At 35.4% G+C, this 27,056-nt stretch overlaps 2 protein-coding genes across 3 annotated transcripts in view; one reads left to right on the top strand and one right to left on the bottom strand.

Annotated features, from left to right (window-relative positions):
- Positions 1 to 6,154: 6,154 nt before the first annotated feature.
- The window catches only part of LOC111613113 (TELO2-interacting protein 2-like), a 46,049-nt gene continuing 25,147 nt past the window's right edge, over positions 6,155 to 27,056 (bottom strand). Inside the window, exon 8 of one of the 2 annotated variants that reach the window (XR_002754720.1) lies at positions 6,155 to 6,277. The gene's annotated coding sequence lies outside the window, so the exon portion shown is untranslated. The remainder of the gene's footprint in view (positions 6,278 to 27,056) is intronic. The other variant, XR_002754719.1, reaches the window with a different exon arrangement.
- Positions 13,998 to 22,759, top strand: LOC111613112 (limulus clotting factor C-like). The gene is made up of 7 exons (XM_023354432.1): positions 13,998 to 14,893; positions 16,781 to 17,944; positions 18,067 to 18,182; positions 19,759 to 19,850; positions 19,938 to 20,215; positions 22,278 to 22,432; positions 22,501 to 22,759. Exons 1-7 carry the CDS (start codon positions 14,812 to 14,814, stop codon positions 22,663 to 22,665), a joined length of 2,052 nt encoding a protein of 683 aa, XP_023210200.1. The 5' UTR covers positions 13,998 to 14,811; the 3' UTR covers positions 22,666 to 22,759.

The raw sequence follows: 27,056 nt of genomic DNA, 5'->3' as shown, positions 1-27,056 counted from the left end.
TACTGTAAAATATTTTGATCGTTACTGTTTTACTGTTAAAAAATGTTTTTATATAAGTTTTCGAGCTGGTTTATTATTGTTCTGAGCCTTCATGTGTCGAGATAACACTATTTAACCATTGATAAACTGACCTTACGCGCTGTTTTGGAAGGGACATTACCGATTTTTGCTCTATCCCACTGTTTTAGTAAGATTTTTACTTTTTCTCCATACTTTGAAAAAAAGCACTGTAGTTTGTATATTGTAATCCCATAAAAAATCGGTGGAATCAGCTTAAAAAGTAAAGCTCGGCGAAAACATTTAAATAAAGGAAACCTTTGAAAGTTGTGGCATAAGAATACCGGAACCAGATTTGACAGTGAGATCCAACATTTGAATACGTTACATTATGTCGACTACAACTACAGGAAGTTTTGGATGAAGCAATGTCACCGTGATAATAAATCAAGAAAACAAGCATCGTCACAGGAAAAGCTTTACTTTGCGTCTTAAATTTCATTCACTAATATTGCTCAAAGATGCTCTAATGTTCGGTCAAATTATTTTAAGTGCAATAATTTTAAGGCACAAAGTAAATATCGAAGCGTTTTTCTATGACGATGTTTGTTTTCAAGATTTTTTATCATGGTGACATTGCTTATTCACACAAAACTTCCTGTAGTTTTAGTCTGTGTAACATACTTCATGTTAAGTCTTATTGTCAAATTTGTTCAATTATTCTTATGCCACAACATCCAAGTTTCCTTTATGTAGATGTTTTAGTTGAGTATTACTTTTCAAGTTAGTTCCACCAGTTTTTTTATATGTTCTAATATGTTAAAATTTTTAAAAATGGGCTATTATTTTATACATACTAAGTATTTTAAAATAAACCTTCAAAAGGATGAACAGGAGGTGACCAGCTCTCGAACAAACTATTAAGCATATGCAGGCTCCTAGAATGTTCGGTTGCTAATCTCTATCTTTGTAAAATGCCGACGAGTAAGTACAAAACGATCCAACGAAATTATTCAAAATTTAAGACGTTAACAATACTTGTCATGGATACTAAATGTTTTAAATTTCATCCACATTGGTGTATTGGTCGTGGAGATGTTAAGGGTTAAAGTTGGTACTTTAACATTATACGTGTGGCTGAGCTTCACTACAGAGCTCTACTGCGCTCTTTGATCTGTACTCGTGACTTATTAGAAAATGTTTATTCTATATTGATAAGATTCCTAATTTAGAATGGATATTGCTGAGGAAGCTGCCTGGGTGGCAAAAAATGAAGAATATTTTCAGCTAATTTAAGGAACATTTTAACTAAACGAACAGAAATAGATGATTGGTTAATGGTATAAGACAGTGTTTTCAACTTTTATTATCTCACGGCACACTTGAACCTATAATTAAATTTCCGCGGAAAAATCACATGATTTAAAGTTGTGTTTGTAAACATTCTATCGCCATATCACTTGCCACTTAACTTAATTCTTTTTGTCTTTTGTCTATATTTTTTTGTAAATTAAATAAAACAGTATTGCTGTTCTTTAAAATAGCATCGGGTTAGAACAATAGTTATTTGAATTAATAATTTTCATTTACGTAAGAAAAACAATTAACATCAAGCCTTGATTTGAATTTAAAAGTGGCACGATAATTGCCTTTAGAGACTTGCCCAATGTCCCGCTATTTCTAAGTTAAAAAGTTAATTTGAACTAAATATGGTCAATTATAGATACATTTTTGATTAAAAAAATTCATTTTAAATGTAATAACTCGGTGTTATGCACATATAATTTTGCTTATAAATATATATTTTTTACAATAATATCTATACGTTTATTTATTATTACAGTGAAAAACTCGTATAATAAATTTAATGGGTTTTAATTTTGAGTTGCGCACTTATTGTTCTTTGGGTTTCTTTTCAAAATAATTTATTTAATAACTTTCAAACAAGTTTGCGGTACACCTAGGATCCTGTCGAGGAACACCAATGTGTCGCGGTACACTGGTTGAAAAATCATTGGTATAAAGCATAGGCTACTAACAGGTGTGCCGTGAAAGCCACAAGCATGCCGCAAGATGAATAAAAAAAAAACAAACTTTAAAATTTGTAAAAACAATAGTAACAAAATGTAATTCTATAGAGTATCGTAGTCCCAAAATATTGGGAATTACTGGTATAAGATAATGCAGCATGTGGGTGATCTTCCAAAATAAAGATACCTCTCGGGAGGTCTTTTATGGAAAAAAATGACTTCTATTTGGGTTTTAGACAGGCGAAAAACACCCGAAAAATTCTACGCAGCAGCTCATTGGCGAGGCGCGAATCCATGACAAACTACCCAAATGTTCGATAGCTTTATCTATACTGCCGACGATGGACATAGAAACAGATAAAATTCGATTAGTCCATCAATGGGCGCTAATAAAGACAATAATAACCAAACACTTGGAGAAATGGGATGAAAAAAAAATTGAGGTAGCTGAAGAACGAATCAAAATATTTACTGAAATACAGTGGTGCCTTGATTGAAAATTTAATTCGATGGCCGTTCGAACTCTGAATTGATGGAAATCTGTTCCCAGACCCTAAACAATACTAATTTTGATAAAACTTAAACAGCAAATGAACATGATTAAATAATCAATTAAAGCATGAAAAGAATAAATAAAATACACAAATACTGAGTAATGAAAATTGCATTCCTGGTCGCACACCGTCGACTTCGGCATCTTAAATATGGCTGCTAGATTCACTACACTGTACCGCTTTCGTACTTGGTGATAAGTTCCTTTTTCACCTCGATAGTCGAAACTAAAACCTTCCTCTTAGACTTCGTTATTTCCACACACTTCTTGGATGCCATGTTTAATGGGTAGGGAATATAAACATTATGAAGTTTTCATCTAAATTTCAAGATACAGTATTTTGGTGAAATAACTGGAAACATTTACTTTCGTTTGTCACTTTTTATGTAATAGAAAAATAATAAATTCTTGTTCATTTAATTAAACACTAAAATTTCTTCTTTGTTAATCCAATCTTCCTTGGAAAGTTGCAGATTATCTTGCTAAAGTGAAACCTTCAATTTTTTCCCCACTTTACCCATAATATAGATAAACCCAAATTTTAAATTTTGTTCTTGCTTCATTCATTAATTTCTGGATTAGGTCAGCTATATCCGCTTGTGACTTGGTTAAAGTGCGCTTTATACGGATAAAGTTCAACTTAATAAATCAAAATACTTGGATACAACATTTATCAAGTCAATCTTAGCTAAACTTGATTCATGGACTTTTGCCGTAGCATAGGCATATTGAATGTCATTTAATACGAATTTAATACGAATTGTTCTGAATTTTTTGCATATTACTCTTTCAATTCGTTAGAAATTAAATAGCAAATTCATTCGAATGACTGAAATTTCGCTTATGCTTCAGAAGCTCATAAACTATTTTCTGGTAAAATTTCGACAGAATGAATCAGAAAGAGAAAATCGCAAGTGAAAAGTGAAGTTATTTTCGCTTTCGCACGATCTAAACAAAAATAAAGATTGAACCACTCGAAAAAATTGGGTATTAGTTACAACTGATCAGGTTTTGGTACAGCCAATATGGCACACCCAACGCTCTCTTTCTCTTCCCTCGTTGGTCCATGTTTATGGACCACTCGCGTATGTCATAGATAAAAATAGAAAGCCAAAATTTAATAGTAAATAGCAAATTCCAAAAAATATACAATTTAATTTTTATTAACTATTATTAATATATTTTGTTTGCTGACAACAGCCTGCCCGACTGGCTGATGTGGCAAGATATATGAGATATTCAAGATAACAAGATATGCGCCACAAACCAGAAGGATCAGTATACAAAAAGTTTTATATATGGCCCAACCTCTATAACAATAACAACTAACGAACGGTTGCAACTGTCTACTTACAGATATGCGGGCATTTAAAATGAACCGGAAATCTAGAGAGCATTCTTCAAACTAGAGGATATTTTCTGGGAAATGCTGAAATATGGGAATTTCGAATATCGGCGCCCCAACAAAAACTAACAAGACAAAGGGACAGGGGTCAAAATACGAAACGGTCTCGTACAATATCGCGCGCCTGGTCATGTCAGGCTGGCTTACCGGATCTTAACGTGTAAGATCCAGTCTTGCAAAGAATGTCGCGAGAGGCCAACAAATCGCGTCCATTTTTTTAATTATCGCGAGGACAAGAGTGTGACTCACGTACAGAAACGAACGACTGAATAATTTTAAAAGTGTCAATCTTTGCCGTCGCGGAAGCGATAGGATAAAGATTACCCAAACAAGAAAGCCGTTTAGTCCATGTCACAAACATCACGCAGGAGGATAGCATTTAAACTATGGCAGGTTTGTTGTATTTATTATCCGAATTTGATATTAACTTGTCAAATTTACAGCAAAAAGTAATCGTAATCGTATAGTTATACTATAGACACTAAAGTTTTGGATATCCCTTCAATCTATTTAGAAATATTTTTTCTCACCCAAATTCGCCTCTATTCGTTCTCGATTATATTCGCTGATATAATCGAAAGTAGAAAACGAAAATTCAATTAATACACATCATTTTTATTGACGACGACGGTACGTTTCAACTTTCCGTAATCCGGATTCCGCCTGTGGGTGCATTCGATGCGGAAAGACGAAGGAACGGCAATTTTACAGCTAACCGTTTCCTCACGAGAATATAGGCCCAACGGATGCCACATACTATTATTAGTCTTCGTTTTACGACGACGGCCTGACTCACGATTTCAATTTATTCGAAACCCTCGTCTACTGTTACGTATGTTAGTAATAAGACTGATAATTCCGTTAACATTACTCTGTCAAATCGCCACTAATATTCATTAAGCTGTGTTCAGAATAGCAAGGTTCGTGTAAGATACAGTCGACCCCCCTATAAAGCTGTAGATACATTCCATTTTATAAGAATTTCGCGTTGTAGGAATCCTTAAATATTTGAGCCAATCACAGCCCGGCACGTGTGCAGTTTACGGACTACGGCTGTTTGAAAGATTTTCTTCTATAAAATTAATCGATTCTAGAGTAATTTGACTCAACATTTTCAAAACACATTTTTTCGGAATAATCCGTATAAACTATGCTATAAACAAAAAATTGTAGGATTACTTACCGAGTGTGCACCGTTCGACGACGCCATTGCTTAAGATTGTTTCTGTCGCGGAGCAGCGCACTAAACGGTGGGCGCGTTTTCTGATAAGTTATTTTTCTGCGAAAAATTCGTTGAACTTTGGAGACATCATTAATAGAAATAATTTTTATGGCCGTTCAATAAGAAATGTTTTTTTCACAAGAAAAATATAAAATTACAGTACTTTATTAGACTTACAGTATCTAATTTATATACTGTACAGACGATAGTAAACTCAACTTACCCGCCTAAACTCTCCGTAGGGTGTAAGAAGTTCGGCTGCTCGTCAACCATTGGTCCATATTCGAACAATCCTGTCGCGACACGAGTCGGCGATCGATGACGTTTACCGCATTTTACGAGTCCCTTTTAGTGTCTTTATACGAATACGGTCGCAATTTTTTCACCGCGATTTACGAATCCGCATTATATGAACCCGCGTTATATGGGGGTCTACTGTATTTATGATTTTGAGAAATGAAATTCGAATTTAAAAAATTACTTCATTGCTAAACAATTTATTTCTCTACTTAACTGAAATTATAAAACACTTATTTCTTATTTCGTGTTAATTAATGGTCTGGTAAAATCGCGTAGCCTATTGTCGTACAGACTACGCGATAGCGGCAGTATGACGCCAGATGAGATTATCTGAAGCAACTTTTGTCACATAGTGTTCTTCTTACTTGATCTTCAATGAATATTTTATTTAAGTCGAAACACAAATTCCTCATTTCTTATAGTAAATCGATCGTTTGGAATTATTCTCTATCAAGCTAGGAAACATTTTGAAAAACAACCGCGTATCGATATTAATATACAATCGTCCATCTTGTTTAATTCTCTGTATTTCAGAAGAAAGACGATTGCAGATTTCGTAAAGATCCTGTATTCCGGAGAAAATACATTACAGAACTGCAGTTTTACATATAAATAGATCACCGAATTTTAAAGCAATCGGCACGTAGCTCGTGACGTAAGTCTTCTCTCTCCTCTGTCAGAGGCGACAAGTGAGGCTGAGGTTGTCTCCTTGGCAGAGGCTGTCGGAAGTATCGGTCGTCGATGGACCAAAATACAGTATATTCAATTTCCTGGCAAGAGTAAAAATAGTTAAATTAAAAATAATGCATGAGAATTAGTTTCTTCGGTAAAAAATAAAGTATTTTTTTTTAAGAGTGAAAACTTTTATGGAAAGGAGCCAATCGAGTTGAAACTGACGACGTGTTTCAAAGAAAGCTGCAGATAAATTATTTTTCGTTCTTAATCCCATGATTCCGACACCGTTGGATATAATTCACGCTTCGTAGGTCCAAACTGGATTATATTTTATTAATAATACATGAGACTTAAAACACTGTTAAATCAAACATTGACATTTTTCTGACATACTTTTATCTATTACAACAACAACTATAACTATTTAAAAATTTATAATTTATTATAATATGTCATAGAAAATATTATTGAAAGTTAATGACAAATATTATTTCTGCATGATTCGTGTGTTTTACTTTTGCGATCTTTATTTGAAGAGGAAATATTCCTTTTTTGATTCTCGTTCTTGCGCAAGGAATTTTCTGTTTTCTTCACGCATCTAATACCTAAATACGGTCGAGTTTCCCGCAGAAGTTCTCCTTTGTATTGAGTTGGGTTATCTCATCAAACCAAATCAAACCAGAGATAAACTACACTACAATGAAACAAAACGCAGTGTTGAATTCATGGATTAAAAGAAAACCACATATAGGCCTATATAAACATGGCAGACCAAGCGTTGTGCATTGGCATTCTTTATGAAGTATGATCGATCAGGAATCACGGTAGTGACTCCCCGCCAAGTAAAAAAGTCACTGACTGACTATATATACAGGAATCAGAACTGCCGATTTTCGGGGATCGATTCTCCGTCCCCAAATAGCTGATGTTATTCCGAATAGCTCGTTCCAAAGAAAATTGTTTTCCTAGGTAGTGTGCAAAATTTCAAGATTTCCTGTAAAGCGGTTGCCGAAATATAAGCAATTGAAAAGTGCAAAAATAGCCAAAAAAGCTGCATTTTCTTCTTTTTGTTCATCTGGCACTGCATACGCTCGTAGCATAAAAACTAATAAGTCTAGAAAGCTCAAATTTTAAACTTAAACCTTTCTCGTTATCAGTGAGGTGTTAGCCAAACTTCCGGGTCGATAGGTCAAAGTTCACGGGAATTTCTCATAGAGATAATTCAGTTTTACGACTTAATTTTATTCTTATAAAGATAAAATTGCATGAAAGCAAATTAATTTTTTTTCAAAGTGTTATTCAGAATTACAAAAGCTCAAATTTATGCCAATTAAAACTTTTTATAACAATTTTTCTAAATGACGTATCGAAAGCGTTCGATTGGCAGCGCATTTGGTCAGAGACTCGTTCAGTTGCCGAGTGCCGACTGAATCATATGTCATCGTCTTACGTCTTGATGTAATAATACAATTATTAAACAAACACAATTGATATCCAAACGAACACATCCGAGATGTAAAAAAAAACACAACTCCATATAAAAATTTATTACAATTTGGCAGGCAATTTAGACGACGGTCAAAATTTTTCTTTGGTAAAGATAAGCTTGGAGATTGGAAGCGATACCCACAAGATTTTCACCCAAACTATCATTTTCTATATTTCACCTCCAAGCGCTAAGCTTATCTTTACCAAAGAAAAATTTTCACTATCGTCTAAATTGTCATAAATTTTTACTTGGCGTAATTTTTTATATTTCAGATGTTTTTGTTTGGATATACCCGTACGGAATTCATTTATTGTATTTACAAAAAGAAAAAAAAACACTCAAATTACTGATCTTGTTCTCGATTTACAGTAAATTCGATGAAATGCTTCACGCATTCCACAATTCCAAGCCATAATGTATGATTTTCAGATCTTTGCATTTGTGACAGTACTAACTGTTTTAACAACTCTTTCTGAAATAATGTCTTTTCTTGACTATAAATTGGTTTTGCGTTAGTTTGATTGGATAGCGCAACGCGATATGAGGAGACGATCTACCAATGGAGAACTATGGAAAACTGGATCCTATTTATATGTGAAGAAAATCCTAAAATTCTACGGGGCCAGCCATCAGTCAGGCGCGAACTCGTGACCAGTGCTCGTAGTTTTATTCACTCGGATACCGGTATCCCGATTATCTGTCTTTCTCCCCTCCTTATTTTCGTCATTGAAGGCAGTGATCTGATTTAAATAACAGATTCATTACTCGTGAAAGTGTGGTCATATTATTTCTAAAACAGAACAACGAAGTATAAACTGTGAGATTTTTGAATGGTTTCATTTCTTCTGGAATATATTTTATTTTGTCTAAACGATAAGTTTTTTTTTTTTTTTTCAAGAAGTACATAACTTTTACGCTATGTGCTTTAGATTTAGCCAAAATTAGGAAATTTTCTGTCCTTGCCCGATTCCATTCTTAGGTGAAGACAGTATTGTGCCGGTGGCTGACGTAAACAGTTTGCTGGTTCAAAAAGTATCCTCTGAAATAAACACAGCCAAATGAATCGAAATCTATCTGCCAAAATAAATATGGCAGCATTTTTGATGCTATTTTGATGCAGTTGATTAATTAAGTTGATTCGAAAAAGGAAGTTTGATCTATGAGACATCGTAACTTCAGAAAAAGCAAAATCACATTTAAATATATAATAAAATCAATGATACGGAAATAAAATAAACAAAAATTTTAGTATCCATATAAAGATGCTGCAACACAAACGAAAAAAACTACAACTGATTTTATTCTTTACATCTTTATAATTTAACGATGTGAACAGAGGAAAGTGTCAAACGAGTATCTTAATTTACAAAAGTAACGAGTAACGAATAGTAATAATATTGAACCTATTCGATTGTCGTCAACTAATTTTTATTACATTAACATGTCATTTAATAACCGTATCAGCGATTACAAAGAACGTCAAATTTCTAACTTTAAGGAAGTCGAAACATCTGTTCATTTTATTAATATTTCGGTACATTTAGACGAGAAGACACGAAGATTATAATGAAGCAGGCGGATTTCCCTCTCGTCCTAGATTATTTCGAACAAAGAAAAGAATATAATTTATCTTTCAAAAAGTATTAAAAGTTGAACAAAGAGGGTTCGGAGCCAGTTTTTCTACTAAAGTCTATTCCCACGCTAAGACGCGGCTTACAAAAAATACACCCAAGCAAAAGTTTTCCAGACATTTAAAAAATTACAAAGCACGTTACGTTTATCTTTCAAATTTTTCTTCTTTTCTCTCGAAGCTAAAAGAAAAAAAAATGTAAGAAATAAATTCGACTAACAGAAACAAAATATCATACCTAAACAATCAGATATTTAGAAAACGATAGAGAATATGTACTGTACAGTTCTTTACACAGCGTATATAATCAGTCATTGACATTGTAAGCAGTTTTCAATTTTAAAGAAGAAAACTTAGCAGCTTGGAATTTCCTATCACTAACAGTCGGCAGTCTACTAGAGTGATAAATAAGAACTTCGTGAAGCTGCAAATTTCGCGAATAAAATGAAGCAGGAAGAAAAACTCTGCATATTAACAGATTTACCATATAAATAACACCGAAAAATATTTACTGATACTGCGAAAGCTGCCTTACAATTAAACAATGCTTTAGTTATAAGTATAAGCCTAAATATTTAAAACACTTTCTTATACTTCTTCAATTAATTAACAGATTTTAAGTAAAACCCTTTTGTTCTTTATAATAATTATTTACATATATAATGTGCATCTTTTATTTAGTGCAGAATTTGTATTATATGAATGAAACACAAATTCCACCCTTTTTTAAAATTCGTATTANCGCTGCAGTCATATCTTCCATTAAATGGCTATACAATGAATCAAGAATTGAAGATTTAATCGTATTTTTTAAAATTTTCTATTCAATTTTAGTTGTTAATATATATATTTTTCATATTCGCGATCCGTAATTTTCGCTTCTATTTATTTAAAAATTTATATGTAAATATTATTTAGTTTCATAAAATTGAATCGAGGCTTTTATGCATTGTCCCAGGATGCAAAAGTGGATACTACAAACGTAATAAAACTCGGCAGAAAATCGCAAAACGGCATATTTTTTTTTAAATTTCAGAGAAGGTTGTTGAAATGATGGAACGATTGATTCCAAGAAAAGAGAATTTTAGTTTCGAAAGATTACAAGTGTGATCTTATTTCGATAACAATAAGCAATATAAAGTGAATATCAAGTCTTCGAAGAAACTTGCACGTTTGCTGCAGTAAAATCCTTATGGCAATTCTAATTTTACGTAGTGGCACATTATACAGTAGGAGAAAAAGATGTTTGCATAGAACTCCTAATTGTAAAGGGGATCCGAATGATTTTCGATTTGACTAATGCCGCCTGTTAATGCATAAGTGTATTTATTATAAAAATATAATTATTTGAACAGCTGAAAAAGCATAATATTTANCAGATTTTAAGTAAAACCCTTTTGTTCTTTATAATAATTATTTACATATATAATGTGCATCTTTCATTTAGTGCAGAATTTGTATTATATGAATGAAACACAAATTCCACCCTTTTTTAAAATTCGTATTAAAATCTATTATTCTAGAAAGCTGTTCTTTATTAATCTCTCCGTAGAATAGTAAATTAACAAATTACAGAATAGAATTAATATATATATAAATGAACTCTTTTTTTCTTAACTGCATTACACCGAAATGCAGACATTTTTAATATTCCACAGAAGGATAAAAGGCGAAATACTGTAAACGGGAATACTTTTTCATTATAAACTAAATAAGAAAGTGCTTCAATCGTCGACGTTACTCGAATTAGTTCTTTTTAAAACTTAACAAAACTGCTGACACCACATATAAAATTAAACACGTTTTAATCGTCTAGTTTTAATTATTTTTAAAAACAGAATAAAATTTAGCCTTAGAATGCGAGAATCAGATATCAATTAACTTATGTATAAAGTAAAGGCAAGGTTTAATTTTAAGGAAATTTTTATGCGACTACTCAACTTCGCTCGACTTATTGAAATTTTATCTTCTTTTACTTACTTATCTTGAAACAATGGCTAATACTTTCTCTTTAGACAATGGGGAAAAAGCGCCTAGGGAATATTCTCGCATCCCGTGCGATAAAATTCATCACTGATTTAAAGAATTTTCTAATTGTAAATTATTATTTATAAAACGATCTATATCGGGATAACACGTATTCGATTAACAGGAAAATTATTTTTCCCGTAACAAAAAATTGCGACGTTTACAAATGAGAATGAAATTAAATAGATTAGAAAATATGGTAACAAATATTAATATAAAGTAACAATTAATTCCAATAGTTCCCATTACATTTTCAGAAACGAAGCGCCACTATCCGAACGGTCGAAAATATTACACACGTAGTACTCCGTGCGCTGATAATTATAAGGACCGATAACCCACGATAGAATACGTCAAAGAATACCGCTTGCCACCGATATCCATCATTTTCAATGATCCCTTATCAGCGAAGTAATCATTCTTTCCCCAACATCGTATAACAATAGCGTGGTCTTTAATTTCCAGATGCCGTCCGTACATCGAGAAACCAAAGACCACAAAGGTTACTCTGTAATAAACCTAATCTGGAGTGTCTGGTTTAGAACCGAGTTAGTTGCCTTCGTCTGGTTCTAGTTTACGCTCACGTACAGTACATCTTGATAGATTTACAACTTTTGCTTAACCCGCCGCAGCCATATTATTTCCAAGCTGGTCGAAGTGCGTTACGTAATTTCCACTCGATTTTCCTATCGAAGGGATTTTAATCGTGACGGTAAACGCCGAAATTATTAAATTTAACTCGTAAACAGTTGGTAAATCGTCTCTGCTAATTAATTCAGAAACGCTTCTTAATGTTGTGCATGGATTTCGGCGAAATACTAGAAAAAATAAATTAAAGAAGCGGAACGAAAAGATTCGATTCGTTTGATCGATGACGAAAATTAATAATTATATCATCAATCTTAATAGTTTATTGCAATAAATATCTTGCAATCTTAATAAAAAGATTCAATAATATGTCATACTAATAGCTTATTAATATATTATCAAAGTAAGATCCTTACATTAACCAAGCGTTTGGATAGAGAAAGGATATAAATTCTCACTTCTTCCATCAAGGAAATACACCGAGTTGGATCGGGTTACCGGTACAAAATGTCCGAAATAATAAGACCGGGATATCGCGAAAACTAACAGTTTAAACTAAAATACTAGAGGTTTATTCAGCAATCTAAGGAAATGGTGAAATACCTTAAAACAATTGTATATTTTTAAATAAGTAAGGAACGACAGAGAATCTTGGCAGTTTTATCAACGTTTCCGATGGGCAAATGCAATGACGTCAAAAACGAATCGTTTCTACTTGCGTAATTATTTAATCGGACAAATTAGACAGACATTCGCCCGGTTGGCAGACGTTACTTCGGAGCCGGAGGTCACAACCCGCGTATAGCGAATAACCGTCAATAATAGCGGAGCTAAGACATGGTAGGGAATTCAAAACGATTGTCTATTCTTTACTCGGCTCTATAATTAGAGGTAGAAGAAGTAGTCGTATAGAAAGAGGTGTAGGACGGAGAATCGCGGCGAAGAAGAAAAGTCTTTTGAATGAGAGTTACTCCGTTTGCCAGACGGCAGAGGCAATGACCCAATAGCTAACAGGTTAGGTTAGCCGAAGTAGACGGCTTGGTGATGATCCTCTTCTTTTTGTTTCTTGTTCTACATTCGACCGGACGTCAATGAAAATCGTAGCGCATTCAACGGTTACTGGCGATTCTCTTTCTATTCCCCCATCGTCATCAATGACGACTTTCAATCCATTTTACTCCGAAGTGGTCAATTAAAAAAATATAACTGGGATCTACACAGATAAGACGTCTGTTTTCAACACTAATAGTTTCCCCGGCCGCTTACTCCAAAAATATTTATAATTTAATTAATAAATGTGCGTGTAAAATCAATTTCTATAGTAAGCGCACTACGCAGGTAAGCAGTCACTCACGTAACAGTATCAGAGTACCGTTCGATTCGTATTTCGTTTCTACCTCTTCCTGTTAATTTACATGCATTACGTGACGTGACGTTCACGTTTCCAGGTAACCAAATTCGCCAGATAAAAATACGATTTTTGCTTTTAATATTTGACAAACAATCACTAACGTATTAATTAACATTCCCTTTTATTAGTACTAAATATCTCGCCTTATAATTTGAAAAAAATCTTCATACAATAGTTAGCAGTTCCCTGAAAATTAGAAAGTAAATACATTTCTTTCGTCATCAATAGTTAAAAAAAATGCAAATATTGCATTTCCGGTGTTTTTATTCTTTTACGATCTTCGACAATTACTTTTACAAAATAGTTCGATGCAAAGTCTCTAGCAACAAGGCAAAATCAAGACCGTTTTGTTCAGAAGAAATGATTAGATACGGTTCAGGATAAGCCTTTACTGTATGTCGGGATAATTCGACTAATCTTAACAGAGTTGTTCGTTGCGTGTGAACATAAATTCTTCTTCTTCGTTCCGTTTTATTCATTAAATCTCCGCGAAAAAAGACTTTACGGGTCGCGCAGAGACGGCCGAGAATGGCGAAAAAGATAGAGAGTAACGAAACTTCCCATTGGTCGACGGGCGGGTGAGCATGTCGACTTCTCGGACCCTAAATGTTGACGCGGATGGCTTTACGGGTCCGATTTTAAACCGTGGTCCGGGACGTCGCTCCAGTCCTATTTACGTTCTTATCTTCTCCTTAGTTTTTCGACGTTCCGTTTCTACGCTTGCCCCCCAATTTTCCATGCAGTTTATCCTCCTCTCGTTTTACGTCTCCGCCACTTAGCATCGGGCTGTGGCAATTTCACAATCAGAAATAATCCGGTCCCGTTGCGAAAATACGGATACTTCCGTATGTAAATTTCCTTCTACTTTTTTGCGCGTGCTTGGTAGAATGGGCAAATGGCGTCCATTTCCCGTGAGAAGAGTCCAGATGTTCCACCGTTGGAAACATCGCTCGGCCTAAAAACTTCTCTAAATTATGTGGACGCGTCATGCAATTCGATTTAAAGAATATTTAAATAGAAGACGCCGCTTCCGACTTTTATCCCAAATTTAAATATTACAAACCGCGCCGGTCTCTACCCGTCTGAACAAAATGAAAGAAAGTGGAGGAAAATATTATTTTCCGGCCGGCCGTTTCCCCGGGGTAAGAATTCCCGTAGTACGTGGTACCACGGGCCACATCAGACCGGAGCATCCAAGGAGGGGGCGGGCGTAGAACTGACAGAATATTCCAATTTCCCGCCGGAGACCCATTTCCGACTTCCTAATGGGACGCGGTCGGCCGAATCTCTACTCAAGTCATCGACGGTGGCACCCGACGAGTCATCGACCCGGCTGGTTACCGCTTTCGACCCACCGATGCTAAGCACGTGATGTCGACACAACTCCGTATATATAGATGATCCGTTAAATCACGTGTTAGGCTCGGGGTGGCGCGTCTTCCGACTCGGTCTCGGTTGGCGACTTGCGTTCTTCGTCGATGCCATGATCTTGCCACTGCTCCTGTTGGGTATCGGCTCGTCCCTACCGGCCGGGTACGGCCTTCGAGGTCCGCAGCTTCCGCCGGGTGAGTGTCTTTCGTCTCTTCTATCTTTAGTGGCCACCGATGCCCCGGTCGCGTTGAATTTCCCTAAAAAAAATCTCATCCAGGGATCATAGTTTAGGGAAGCGCCGCTGCCAACCCGAAGTGATGGAGTTTTCGAGGGATGATCGGTATCGTTCCACTTCCGAAAGTGTCCCCTTATAGGACGGGGATGCCTTCTTTGGTCTCTCTCTCTTTCTTCCACCTATCCATAACTTCACTAATTCGGCCTTTAAAGACTAAAGTTAACCCCGAAGACCGGTTATTTAATTAGTGTATTTTACTCGAGTAGTAAAATGAAAACTTGTGATACGGAGATCTCTTACCAAATTCGTTTCGTCCATCGTCCTTTTCTAAAATTAAATTCTAGCAAGTTTTATTTGTCCATCGAAAATTATTGCCGTCCATGTTAATCGACTGTTCCATTCGACCCCGGTTTGGTCTTGCGTGCGATTGGCGCGTTAATCCGGTAATTCCGGGAATTTAGGTGTTATAACAAAGAGGCATCTTCGGTATCGCGTAAGAACCGACAAACGATGTCAAGGTCTAATTCTCCCATTTTTTCGGTTCCGCTCCGTTGCTTTTCTTCGCCGGATTTTAGCCTCGCCATCGACCTTGCCATTATTTGAAATGGTCTCTTTTAAACCTATTTTATCGTTCGTCGACGTACAACCGTAACGAACGTTTCGGGAGAAAATTTCCAGCAAATTAGCGTGTGACCGAATTTTAAAAAATTCCAAGTAAATCCAACATATTCCCCCCTTGCGTTTCTAAAGCCTAAAACCCGTCCTCCGCTACTTTCTTCTACCAATTATGAATTCTTTAATCTTGGAGTAAGAACTAAGATTTTTACACAATCCATTACACGTTCTAAACCGAAAAACACCTTAAGCAGTGAGAAATCCGACATAACTGATCGAATTGGATGTCCCATAGGGAAATTGGATTAACCCATACTTGCCTTTTTCACTCCGTCGACCGTTTGTCGTCTTTTACAATTACTTCGCTCTTTCTTCGCCACATTTGAGAAAAAAAGTATATTTTAATATTCCGGAAATTGGTCCCGCGGCTGAATCTCATATATCATCCGGATCCATCTGGATTCTGATCGACGGAACCCACCTGCCACCTTCGCCTGCGCCCACTTTCTATAGATCTACCCACGTGACCGATAACGACCATTTCTTTATACCTTTCTTAAATAATTTCAGCGCCGGGACAGTAATATTAATTCGGAAATATTCGATTAAACGTCGAGGAGCATTACGCGTGACCATCTTCCTCGAGTAAGAAAGAAAATATGAATGAACACAAAGTAATGTTAAGTCTCGAAATAATACTCGTTCGTCGCGTTTTAACGTTAGAGTGTCTTAACAGGGGAAACCACTAGTAAACCTTTCTTTAAATTATTTGTGTGTTTTAGATATTTGAAATTTCATTCTCGAGTTCACTTACGCGATCGATGAATCATTGGGATATATACCATGCTTCTCACATGTACTCTATCAGTCCTGGGAAAATGAGGTTGAGGAGGTTGCAAGACCGGATACGCCTCTTTCATGACCACATCGTGCCCGAAGCTAGCTTTCTCACAATTAAGTAATTACGAATCAAACCACGATTCAGTCATCAGAAATACACGTGTTAGGTTAAGACATTAATAAACTGGCAAAAGAGAGTTTCGACAAATTTTACGAAATAAATAAATGTTTATTAATTAATATTTAAGCAAGCTCCTTCACAGTAAAATACAGTAAAACGCCATCCTACCTTTTTAAAATATCAATTTACATACAAAGAAAAATTGGGTAAACTTAACAATGAATTATCGAGGAATATACTACGTTAATTGATTTTTTTTAATATTTATAGGTAATGTAACCATCTGTCCGGGAGAATGTGTTCACAGCTTGGCTGCCATTTTATGCGATCATATTATAGAAGAACTGCCTTGCAACGAAGTTTTTCTAAAATGTTGCGTTTCTAAGGATTTAAAACTTGGAACACCCGTCGAGACGTCTCCACCTCTGCCCGAAGATTATATGGAACCCACGAGAGATCCGGAAGAAATGAATGTAGATCTAACGACTTCCGTATCGGAAGCTATTTTGAAAGAAACGAATGTAACAGATCCTCCACCGTTAAGACAGACTAACGTCACATCGGAATTTCTTTCGGACAGTCCTCTAAACAATCAACGAGAACCGTGTCCGGGACACTGCATAGAAAAACAATACGCCAGATTTTGTAGTAATTTGCTACGAGACTCTATTTGCGAAAGTGGCGTGTGTTGTTCGGTGAGTCCGACTACATCCACGCCTTCAACGAAAACAACGGCTACTCAGTCGTTTCCGTCCAAACAAACGTCCGTATCTTCGACTTCCGGACCTACGTGTCCGGGTAGCTGCGTTTCGCCGATTTTTAGTCTTTTATGCGACGAAGTAATGGAAAATTTCCACTGTCCGAACGAGGGCAGATGCTGCTTAAACAAACCCGAAACTACGGAACAACCGCCTTTTAGACAGTGTCCCGGATCCTGCATCCCTACTTTTCTCAGCGGAGTCTGTAATAAACCTTCGAAATTAATTTTACAAACGTCCGACTGTAATGCCGGAACCATCTGCTGCTTTACTTCCGATGTCAAAGATTCGCCTGCAAACGGACAAAGACCTCCTCTTCCCCCTCCTCCTCCGGTTCGACAGAAACCTTTCCCGCCTCACAGACGCCCGGTTAACCACGTCCCGTCTCCACATCATTCGATTCCTCATCTCAGCACTAAAAACCCGCAAGGCAACGCGGAATTCGAAGAAAATCCGGCAACTTCCAGACCTCTAGAACAACCATTCTGTCCCGGACCCTGTATAGCGTCGTTTTTAAAATTCACGTGTTTCGGTGCTAACGTCGTCCACGTCGGTTTTTTCTGCGCGAAGGTCGGATCCGTATGCTGCGCACCCCTGTCCGAAATACAAAAGTATGAACATCTCGCTCACGCCACCAATTTGCAAAAAGAGTCGAATCCTTCCGAGACTTCGAATCGTAAGTATCGACCGGGAAATTGATTATTGAATTGAAAAAAACCATAACACGGTAGAATGTCGCGAAAAATGGTCATTAATATTCATCAGTTCTTTTTAATGCGATTATTATTATTATTATAGCTCTCGTCGACTTGCGACCATCTCCCTACGTATGTGGATTAAAAGGAACTGAAAGAAGAGAAACCCCCAGGGTTATTGGTGGAACCGATTCTATTCCCGGAGAATGGTGCTGGCAGGTATAAGCATAAATACAAAGCTAACAATTATATCTGTAAACAAATGAAAAGAGGATTTTTCCGTCCTTAAAAACTACGATAACTCGTGCCCTTCTTTATTTTCGAAATCCCATAACTCAAGGAATTAATTTTTTTGAATTTGTATGGAAACTTTTAATCTTTTTAATAGTAATCTGTATGTAACAATTTGCAACGAAGTATATACAAAGTAACGGGTAACGAGAATAATTTTACCTTTATAATGATAGAAATCTTTTAGAACCACTTTTTATAAAAGGAATTTCAAACGTAGGAAACGTAATACTGCATAACAAACTTCTAAAGCACCTTAATTGATACAAAAGCAAATTAAAGTAAACAAATAGGAAGGAACACGATTATTAGTAAATCATTTACAAAAATTTGAATCTCCAAGTATTCGGAAACTAAATTTTACATAAAATTGTTATAAGCATATCTAAAAATCATTTAAGTTATAACTTTTACATGAAATTTACTGTCTAGATAACTAAGCCCGGGACATCTAAACACTAATAATTATTGATTAAAATTAAAAATTGTCGACGGTATCTACACTAAAATATAAATTACATAAAAATCATACGTATCTACACGTCCTAGCCTTAGTTATACCGTATATAAAGTAACTTCATTTGTTTTTCAATCTCTTCCAAAGAAAAACAATTCAGTTTTCTAATTAACAATCATCACAATCAATATTAAGAAGGGGAAAAAATATAGACTCAAAATTGACGTCTACAAACATCCAGGTCAGAAAAAACGGTCGGTAAATATTACATCGAGCGTAAATGAATAAATAATACCATTCGTACGGGCGGATTCTCCCCACACCCAAACGCAATACAAGTAAGTAGAACGAAACAATGTCCTATATCTTAAGTCCCGAAGTAAAGTTCTTTTTTCTTTCGAAGAAAGACTGACGTTTTTAAATAAAAAAAAACAACACCTTTCTTTAAAAAAAATTAATTCGTATTTGAATTATTCGGTACTTTCAAATATATATAAAAGGTCGATAACTTTCGAATGCCGACTATCGAAGCCTATAGATAATGTTCGAGAGAAAATTCCAAGGATCCTATAAATACCCTTAAGTGTCTTTAAAAACTGGTCGGAATGAAAGAACAATAATATACGAGTAGAGAAAGAGAATACAAAACTTCTAAGAAAAGAGGATTTGAGTTTTTTTTTAAAAAACACGAAACAGAAAATATATTCGTATTCTGTTTTTATTCCAAGTCGATTTTAAATTTCCGAGATCCTACAATTAACATTAGTAAATCGAAACATTTTAAAGGCAATAAAGTTTATTTACATAACGAATATACACAAAAATCCACCCTAAATATTCCTTTATTTAGGGTGGATTTTTATGGGTTATCCTTTTCTATTTTAATCCTCTTTTTCCAACCAAAATGTCTGTTTTAAAAGCGAGAATCCAACAGTTATTAAGTGAAACTTAACAGAAGTCAAGTCATTAAGTCATATTTTTTCTATATATTATTTTAAAATAATTTAACACACGTTCTCTTTATAAAATGTATTCGTTTCGTTACAGGTAGCTCTAATTAACGCTCAGAATCAATACCTGTGCGGAGGTGCGCTCATCGGAATCCAATGGGTTTTAACTGCCGCCCATTGCGTCACCAAGTAAATTCGTTAGACAATATTCCGTTCGAAATAGTGGTAAATTCATTTTTAATACTTCTCGAATAACGTCCTAATTTCTCTCCACAGTTTAGTCAGAAATGGGGACGTCATATACGTCAGGATCGGAGACCACGATCTTACAAGTCAATACGGAAGTCGAGGAGCTCGAACGCATCGAGTAGCCACCACTTACGTCCACCACAGCCACAACAGCCAGACACTGGACAACGACATCGCTTTACTCAAGCTGCAGACATCCGTCGACCTCGACACCAGCGCCTGTCTAGTATGTTTACCAGCTAGAGGAGCCAATCGACAGGCTGGAAAAAGATGCATTGTTACCGGCTACGGATATCAAGGCGAAAGTAAGACTCGAATTTATCTTTTCTTCCTTTTTTCATAAATTCATTCCTTAATAACAAAGGAAAGTGTGAGTCATCAATACTAATCTATCAGGCCTTATTTTAGTAGCTCTGTAAATGAATACAATGAACACGATTATCTTGGGTTAATAACTACACGAAGGGTACAATACGAAACTGATTTCGAGACAGACGAAGCTCATCTCGATCAAAAATTTGCATTTGTTAACAGTGAAAAGTTTCCTGAGATTTTTGAGTGGGAATTAAATGAAATCGAAATTAAATGGACTAGAAGAAGGTATACATTGATTTAGAAACTTATAGCAGAATTTTATATCATATACATGCATAATCTTACAGGTGTTCCAATCAAGGCTATCAAACAGCAAACCCGAGTTTGTCTGACGATTAAAACAGACTTGATTATAAGACAAACTTGGATTTACTGTTTGATAGTCTTAACACCTGTAGGTTTTCTGCATCTATAATATAGGATTGGAAGGCATTCTATTACATAATATTCATAAAAAACTACCGGGGCTCGATTATTCGTTTATCAGAAGGACTTTTTAAATCTCCGTATTCGAAAAGAATTCCACCTCATTCAACCACTAATAAACGAAATAACCTCGTTGAATTAAATTCTCCTTCCATTGAACAAACGGAAACAAAAATCGGAATTAATTAAGTAAAATTACAGCGACGGTAAATAGTCCGTTATAATCAGCAATAACGAATACAAAAGACTCGGATCCTCCTGAGAAATAATGCCAGAGGCGGAAGACGAGAAGAAAAAAATTTGATGGTTAATTGTTATTGGTCGATGCTTTAACGGAATGGGCTCACCCGTCCTAATCGACGTTACAAAGTATTTTTGTAAGTAATTCGTCTGGCACGATAAAAGTCAATTATTCTCCGGGAAGGCGGAGGAGGATGAGAGTGTCGACAGTCACGCCCGTCCTTTTATTTTACCGTCCACCTATATGTAATTGACCGGCCAAAACAGAATCATTTCTAAACTGACCGACTTTTCTAACAACACTTCGACTCATAACGAGAGGAAACAAAGAGGAAAAACGGCGGGGCCTATCTAACAAAGGTATCTAACCAAGCTTTGACATCTTAGATTTTGCTGAAAATTTAATAGGTTTATTAAACCCCTTCCACTAATGCGCGGTAACACAACTCGTGCCTTTGAGCAGTAGTTTACAAGAAAAAAAAATCATTGTTTAAACCTTGCCCTTATACACAGAATTCTATAAACGAATCGTAACGAGCAGGCGTAACGAGTGAAGTAAGGCTCGGATTGAAAAGTTCGACTCGACTAGCTGATTCGTCCTTTTTTTTTCACAATTTTTTCTGAAGTGTGCTATCCAGCGAATTATTATAAAATATACTCGGCCCAAAAATACTATTTTGTAATTGTTAATATCCTTCGCATATTTTAAAACCAACAACCGTGAGTAGCAAATCAATACTTTTCATACAGTTGTTGGTTTAAAAACATGCGAAGGATATTAATAATTACAAAATAGTATTTTTGGGCCGAATATACTTTATAATAATTCTCTGGATAGCACACTTCAGAAAAAATTATGAAAAAAAAAAGGACGAACCTGCCAGTCGAGCTTTTCAACCCGAGCCTTACTCACTCGTAGTTACGCCTGCACGTTACGATTCGTTTATAGAACTCTGTGTATAAGGGAAGAGTTTAAACAATGATTTTTCGTAAACTGCTGCTCATTGGCACGAGTTACGTTACCGTGCGTTAGCGGAAAGGTTTACTAAAACCTATTAAAATTTCAGTAAAATCCAAAACGTCAAAGTTTCGACGTCTCGTAAAAGTACTCAGCGAGAAGTGAAGACCGTAAGTAACAATAAAGTATTCTTGGCTTTCAAACGATTTTCTTCCGTGACAAAGGCGATTGGCCAGTTATTTGTGATAAAAAATATCCGCCGAACTTTATCAAGAGCTCGGGCGAAGCTTGTAAGACAAAGAAATCAGATGAAGGACGACGAAAGAAACAATTTCTATTTATTTTATTTTATTCTTTTGTTATTTCAGACGGACCGATTTCGTTAAAAATTCGTCAAACCGAACTTCCCATCGTCGACGACCAAGAATGTTCCGTCAAGATCAACGCGGTAACGGAGAAACTCTTCATCTTGCCAGCGGGTAGCTTCTGCGCGGGGGGAGAGCGAGGAAACGACGCCTGTCAGGTATGTTCCACGGCGCCCGAACCTGAACAAAATGGCGCAACGTTAATCCGACCTTTTCGTTACTTCAGGGAGACGGAGGAGGACCTCTGGTGTGCCGGACGGACGACTACTACCAGTTGACCGGACTGGTTTCTTGGGGTTTCGGATGCGGACGGGAAGACGTTCCCGGAGTTTACGTCAAGGTTTCCGCTTTCGTCGGATGGATCAATCAGATAATTAGCGTCAACGCTTAAAAAGGGAGCGGCGGTCGCCGTCTTCCACAATTATTAACTGAGGGAAATGGTTTTGGTCTTTAAGCGAGACGACGTCGGAAACACGAAATTAACTTCGCCCGATTCTTACATCGTGGACGGATCGAGTCGATTTAAGAATCGGCGATTTCCTTTCGTCTTTCTTCCCTTCTAATTAGGTTCTTCGACCTGACCGTCCGACCGTCGTCCCCACCGCATTTAAATCCCGATTATCGACTGGGCGCCCGACCAAACAGTTCAATTCCGACTCCGAGTTGGAAGATCCTTCTTTTCCGATATTATAACAGACCAAAGATTTTCGTTAATAGTCCGCGAGAATATTTATATAAAGTGGGCGCCACAAAACCTCGCCCTATTTCTATAACGACGCAATGTTCGGACGCCATCGTCCTCCCAATAATTTATTATCGATTCCCGTTTATTTCGCATTCCTTCAATTCCCGCCTTCGCGTAAACTTTGGTTTAAAAAAAAGAAACGGATTTCGTAATTGGTGAAACACGCGCGTAACGCGTAACGTTCCAGATTACTTTTATTTATCGTGAAAGTTTCTGGAATACAAAAATATTTACGTAAATCGTATTTGAATTGTACGTTAAAATAAAGAAATGTAACTTTAAAAAAAATGCTAAATCGTTTCTGTCTTTATCCATAGTTATGGTTTTATTTTATTTTATTTTATTTATTTTTAATCGAAGTTTCAGCTTAAAGTTAAATAAATCAGAGAAATGGCGCTTTTATTAAAAATATGAAGAAGAAAATTATTTAAATCGTAATATTTTCGTTCACTTATCAAAAGAACTATCTGACTTATAAACGGGGCAGCAAAAACGAATACTATATAATACTAATAGGCTACTACCGAATATTATAGTAGCTTCAGGTTTGCGCCTCTCAATGGAGTTTCATGCGTGTTCTTAACGTGTCTAAAGACAGTTTTGCACAGTCAGCGATTTAATTAATTTGTCCAATCGCTACCAAAAGCAACTTTCAGCGATGAGTGCGAAGCGACGTAAAACTGTCTATATAAATTGATCTCTACGATCGTTACTTGTCAAAAATCTATGCCAAAATACAGCAATGGAAATTATGAATGGAAATACGAATAATAAATAAAACTATAATTTGAATATTTCTTTTATTATTGAAGTTTAAATAAAATCATTTTACGTTTTTATGTATCTATCCATCAATAAATGAGAAACAATGAATGGCGAAATGTTTCTGAATACTATTGAGCAGGATGAATCCGCCATTTTTTTTTAAAATAAGTTATTACGTCAGTAATTGTTAGTATTAATGATTTTGCATTTAAGATAGTTTGTAATGTCGGTTTGTTAATTTTTTGTTATAACGCCTGGCGAGTATTGTAATATGATAAACTTTATTGCTATTTTTAGCAGAATCTCACCACTGCTTTTATCTCAAAAATACAACTCTATTGAAGAAAATGAAGAAAAATCTTAACTGAATGAAGGCTATTTTTCCATACAAAATCCTCACGGGAGTCGCTAGGGACCAATGAGCAAATTAAAATACATATTACATATGCATATATAATATTTTAATACTTGTTTAATTTAGTAATTATAATCATTTAAAAATTCTTGAAAATATTTATATCGTCATTTTCAAAATTTTACAAATATAAAAATAAATGCATTAAAAATAATCGATAGGAAAAAAAAATTTCTTAAAGAGGTCGTCGATACGTGAAGAAGATTATGAGCCCGAGTTAGTGTATTTCTACGTTTGGATTTGCTGTAAAACCTTTTAAAATTTAAATATTCCTTCGTTTCTTCCAAAAATAAATCACGTAAAAACCAGCTAAAACAAGATTAACAGAAAACCTGGAATTGGATCAGTTCCATACTTTGACACTTTCATTTTCGATAATTCTCATCACTTTTTGGACAACGGCTTTAAAATCCATCGTAAACGACTGTTTTTAGATAATGAAACATACAGGATCTTTATGTACAAGATATACATCAATTTCTTTAAAAGTTTTACACTTGTCAATAACCTAAATGCTGAGTCAAGAATACCGATACTGACATGATTAACTTCCTAAATTAGGAAATTAAGTACGACATCCAAGTTTATTTATGCTAACTTTACATTAACATAACATATCAATAAATTCCGCAAAAACGAAGAACTCCATCGATTTAAATGAATTTAATTTTTAATATAATATTGTATTCATCTGCTATTTTGTTTAAATAATGCGAGAACAGAAAACTAATTAATAAAGGAATTGAATTTCGAATAAATGGTTTCTTTACCATAATATCCGCTTTAATTTATTCGGAATATACAGAAATGGGGAGGGGGAAACTGAACGGACTCGCAAAGTCCCCTTGATAACAACCGAAGCATATTAAAATGTATCAAACTAGAAAAATAACATTGTAAATATTTTAAAAAATGGACTGAGAGTACGCTAATCCTATCTAGAACTGTAATATTTCTAATCTTGCTATAAAAAGTATTGTCCTTTCATCTATTTTTCAAAATTAATTTGTCGTGTGATAATCATTTTTACTTGATCAATATCATGATGAAACGGCTTTGCAAAAGCAAGGTGTAATGATCATAAGATTCATTAGTCAAAAAAGTAATAAATTACATGACTTCTTTAAAAACAACTTTTATTTTGATTCGTCCATATTTCTTTACCATGAATTCTCGAAGAACTCCAAGTGTGAAGTCTCGAGAAAAACCTTAGGATTTTTTTCCCGATATTCAAAATACGATATTGGAGGAAATAAAACCCTGATACAGTTGAGGACCTCGATACGAGAAACATCTGAATCTCGAGTGTTTTAAAACATTCAGTTATAACCTTAATTGAATACTGTATGCGTGGATATGTTTATATGGCACAGATGAACGTTTGAAGTGTTTCCAATTAGCAGCACTCGCACGATGATAGGCCTGTTACCGAGATTTGGATTCATAAAAAAGGGCATCGCAGCACATGGCCGATCTACCATGGGCTAGCTTTCTATGGGAAAGCCCTACTTAAGTGACAACTTAGTAAGACAGGTGAAGAAAACCTGGAAGATACTGGGTTGATTAGGAGCGAACTCACAACCAACTGAAGAGTGAGAGAGAAGATCTCCCATTATTATATATATTCTTAATACGCTACAGATTTTCGCTTAACGCAGTACTTTTAAAGAACGTATCTTACCACGTTAATTGAGGACTGCACATACTTATTCTTGATAAATTTAATTGTAGAATAGTTTACACATTAAAATTTTGTCATGTTTTACGTTTTCTTCCTCCACGAAATCATTCAAAAGCTCGGTTCAATTAGTTATCTACATGAAACAAATTCCAAACTGAAAGACTATGAAATGGTTCTGAAAATTCAAAAAACTTAAAGATAGCAATTTAGAGTATGAAACAAACATTCTTAATTTTATCATCGTGTATCAATCCAAAGAATCAAGAACTTATCATAAAAACTGAGTCGGATCCACTCCTCCATCATTTCGACTACTTACATTGTGAAGCTAATTGAACCCATAATTGGCATGGAAAATTATCCTGTTACTGTCCGGAGGGCGAAATAATAAAAATTGGAAAAAATATTTAATATCTTTATCAAAGTTATGAAAATAAATTTACAGAGTAAATTTGCTTTCGTCGGCCGGTTGGAGCGATACCCAAAGTACGCTCCAGGGCCAAATCCGATTCGTGGCATACTTTAATTTGACCCTTAAACATATTTGACAGATGACTGTTTGTTCTGGTAATTTGGTTCGCCAATCGAGATGTTTGGACACCACCGCGGTACGGTATCATTCTACAGCCATATAAAATCAGGATTCGAATCTTCCGGACTTCATAAGTTATCGTCTGTAAGAATCGAGGCGCCATACTTCGTTCCTTCACCCATATTGGCACCCGTTGCGAGTAATAGACGAAATTATTGCGGCCGTTTAGCCTTAATGCGATGCAACCACGCATTGACTGGCGATCGATGGAGCATAAATTCCATTTTATGATACTTTCACGCAGTTTCTGCAGCCTTCTGTTATTGGGAAAGCACATTCATTTAGCATTTATTAAAAAGGTTTATTTTTGATACTTCTGAAGCAAATATTTATTTGATTAACGAATCCATGAAGTTTTCAGCATTGAATGTGCAAGCATTTTGCGAAAATTATAACTATAAATAAAAACATTTATCAAGACACGATTTATTATGCTGTTATTACGTAAATGTAAACAGAATTTATCGTATTAATACCAATATAAAACTGATCGGTACTTCTTAATAATATAGAAATTATTATTAAAATTAAAACGGCAAATACATAATAATTACAGAACAAAAATTAACGAATTACTGTACTTT

This window comes from Centruroides sculpturatus, unplaced genomic scaffold (assembly GCF_000671375.1).
Source record: "Centruroides sculpturatus isolate CEXI.00-Female unplaced genomic scaffold, Cexi_2.0 scaffold1875, whole genome shotgun sequence".
NCBI classification, from domain to species: domain Eukaryota; kingdom Metazoa; phylum Arthropoda; class Arachnida; order Scorpiones; family Buthidae; genus Centruroides; species Centruroides sculpturatus.
This window is presented reverse-complemented; position numbering and strand designations above follow the sequence as displayed.

Bases quoted from the DNA above. Each gene is read 5' to 3' on its own strand.
- LOC111613112 (XM_023354432.1), top strand. From the start codon at position 14,812: ATGATCTTGCCACTGCTCCTGTTGGGTATCGGCTCGTCCCTACCGGCC. The intron at 19,851-19,937 runs GTAAATTCGTTA...TTCTCTCCACAG, and splicing joins GCCGCCCATTGCGTCACCAA to TTTAGTCAGAAATGGGGACG. The intron at 20,216-22,277 runs GTAAGACTCGAA...TTGTTATTTCAG, and splicing joins CTACGGATATCAAGGCGAAA to ACGGACCGATTTCGTTAAAA.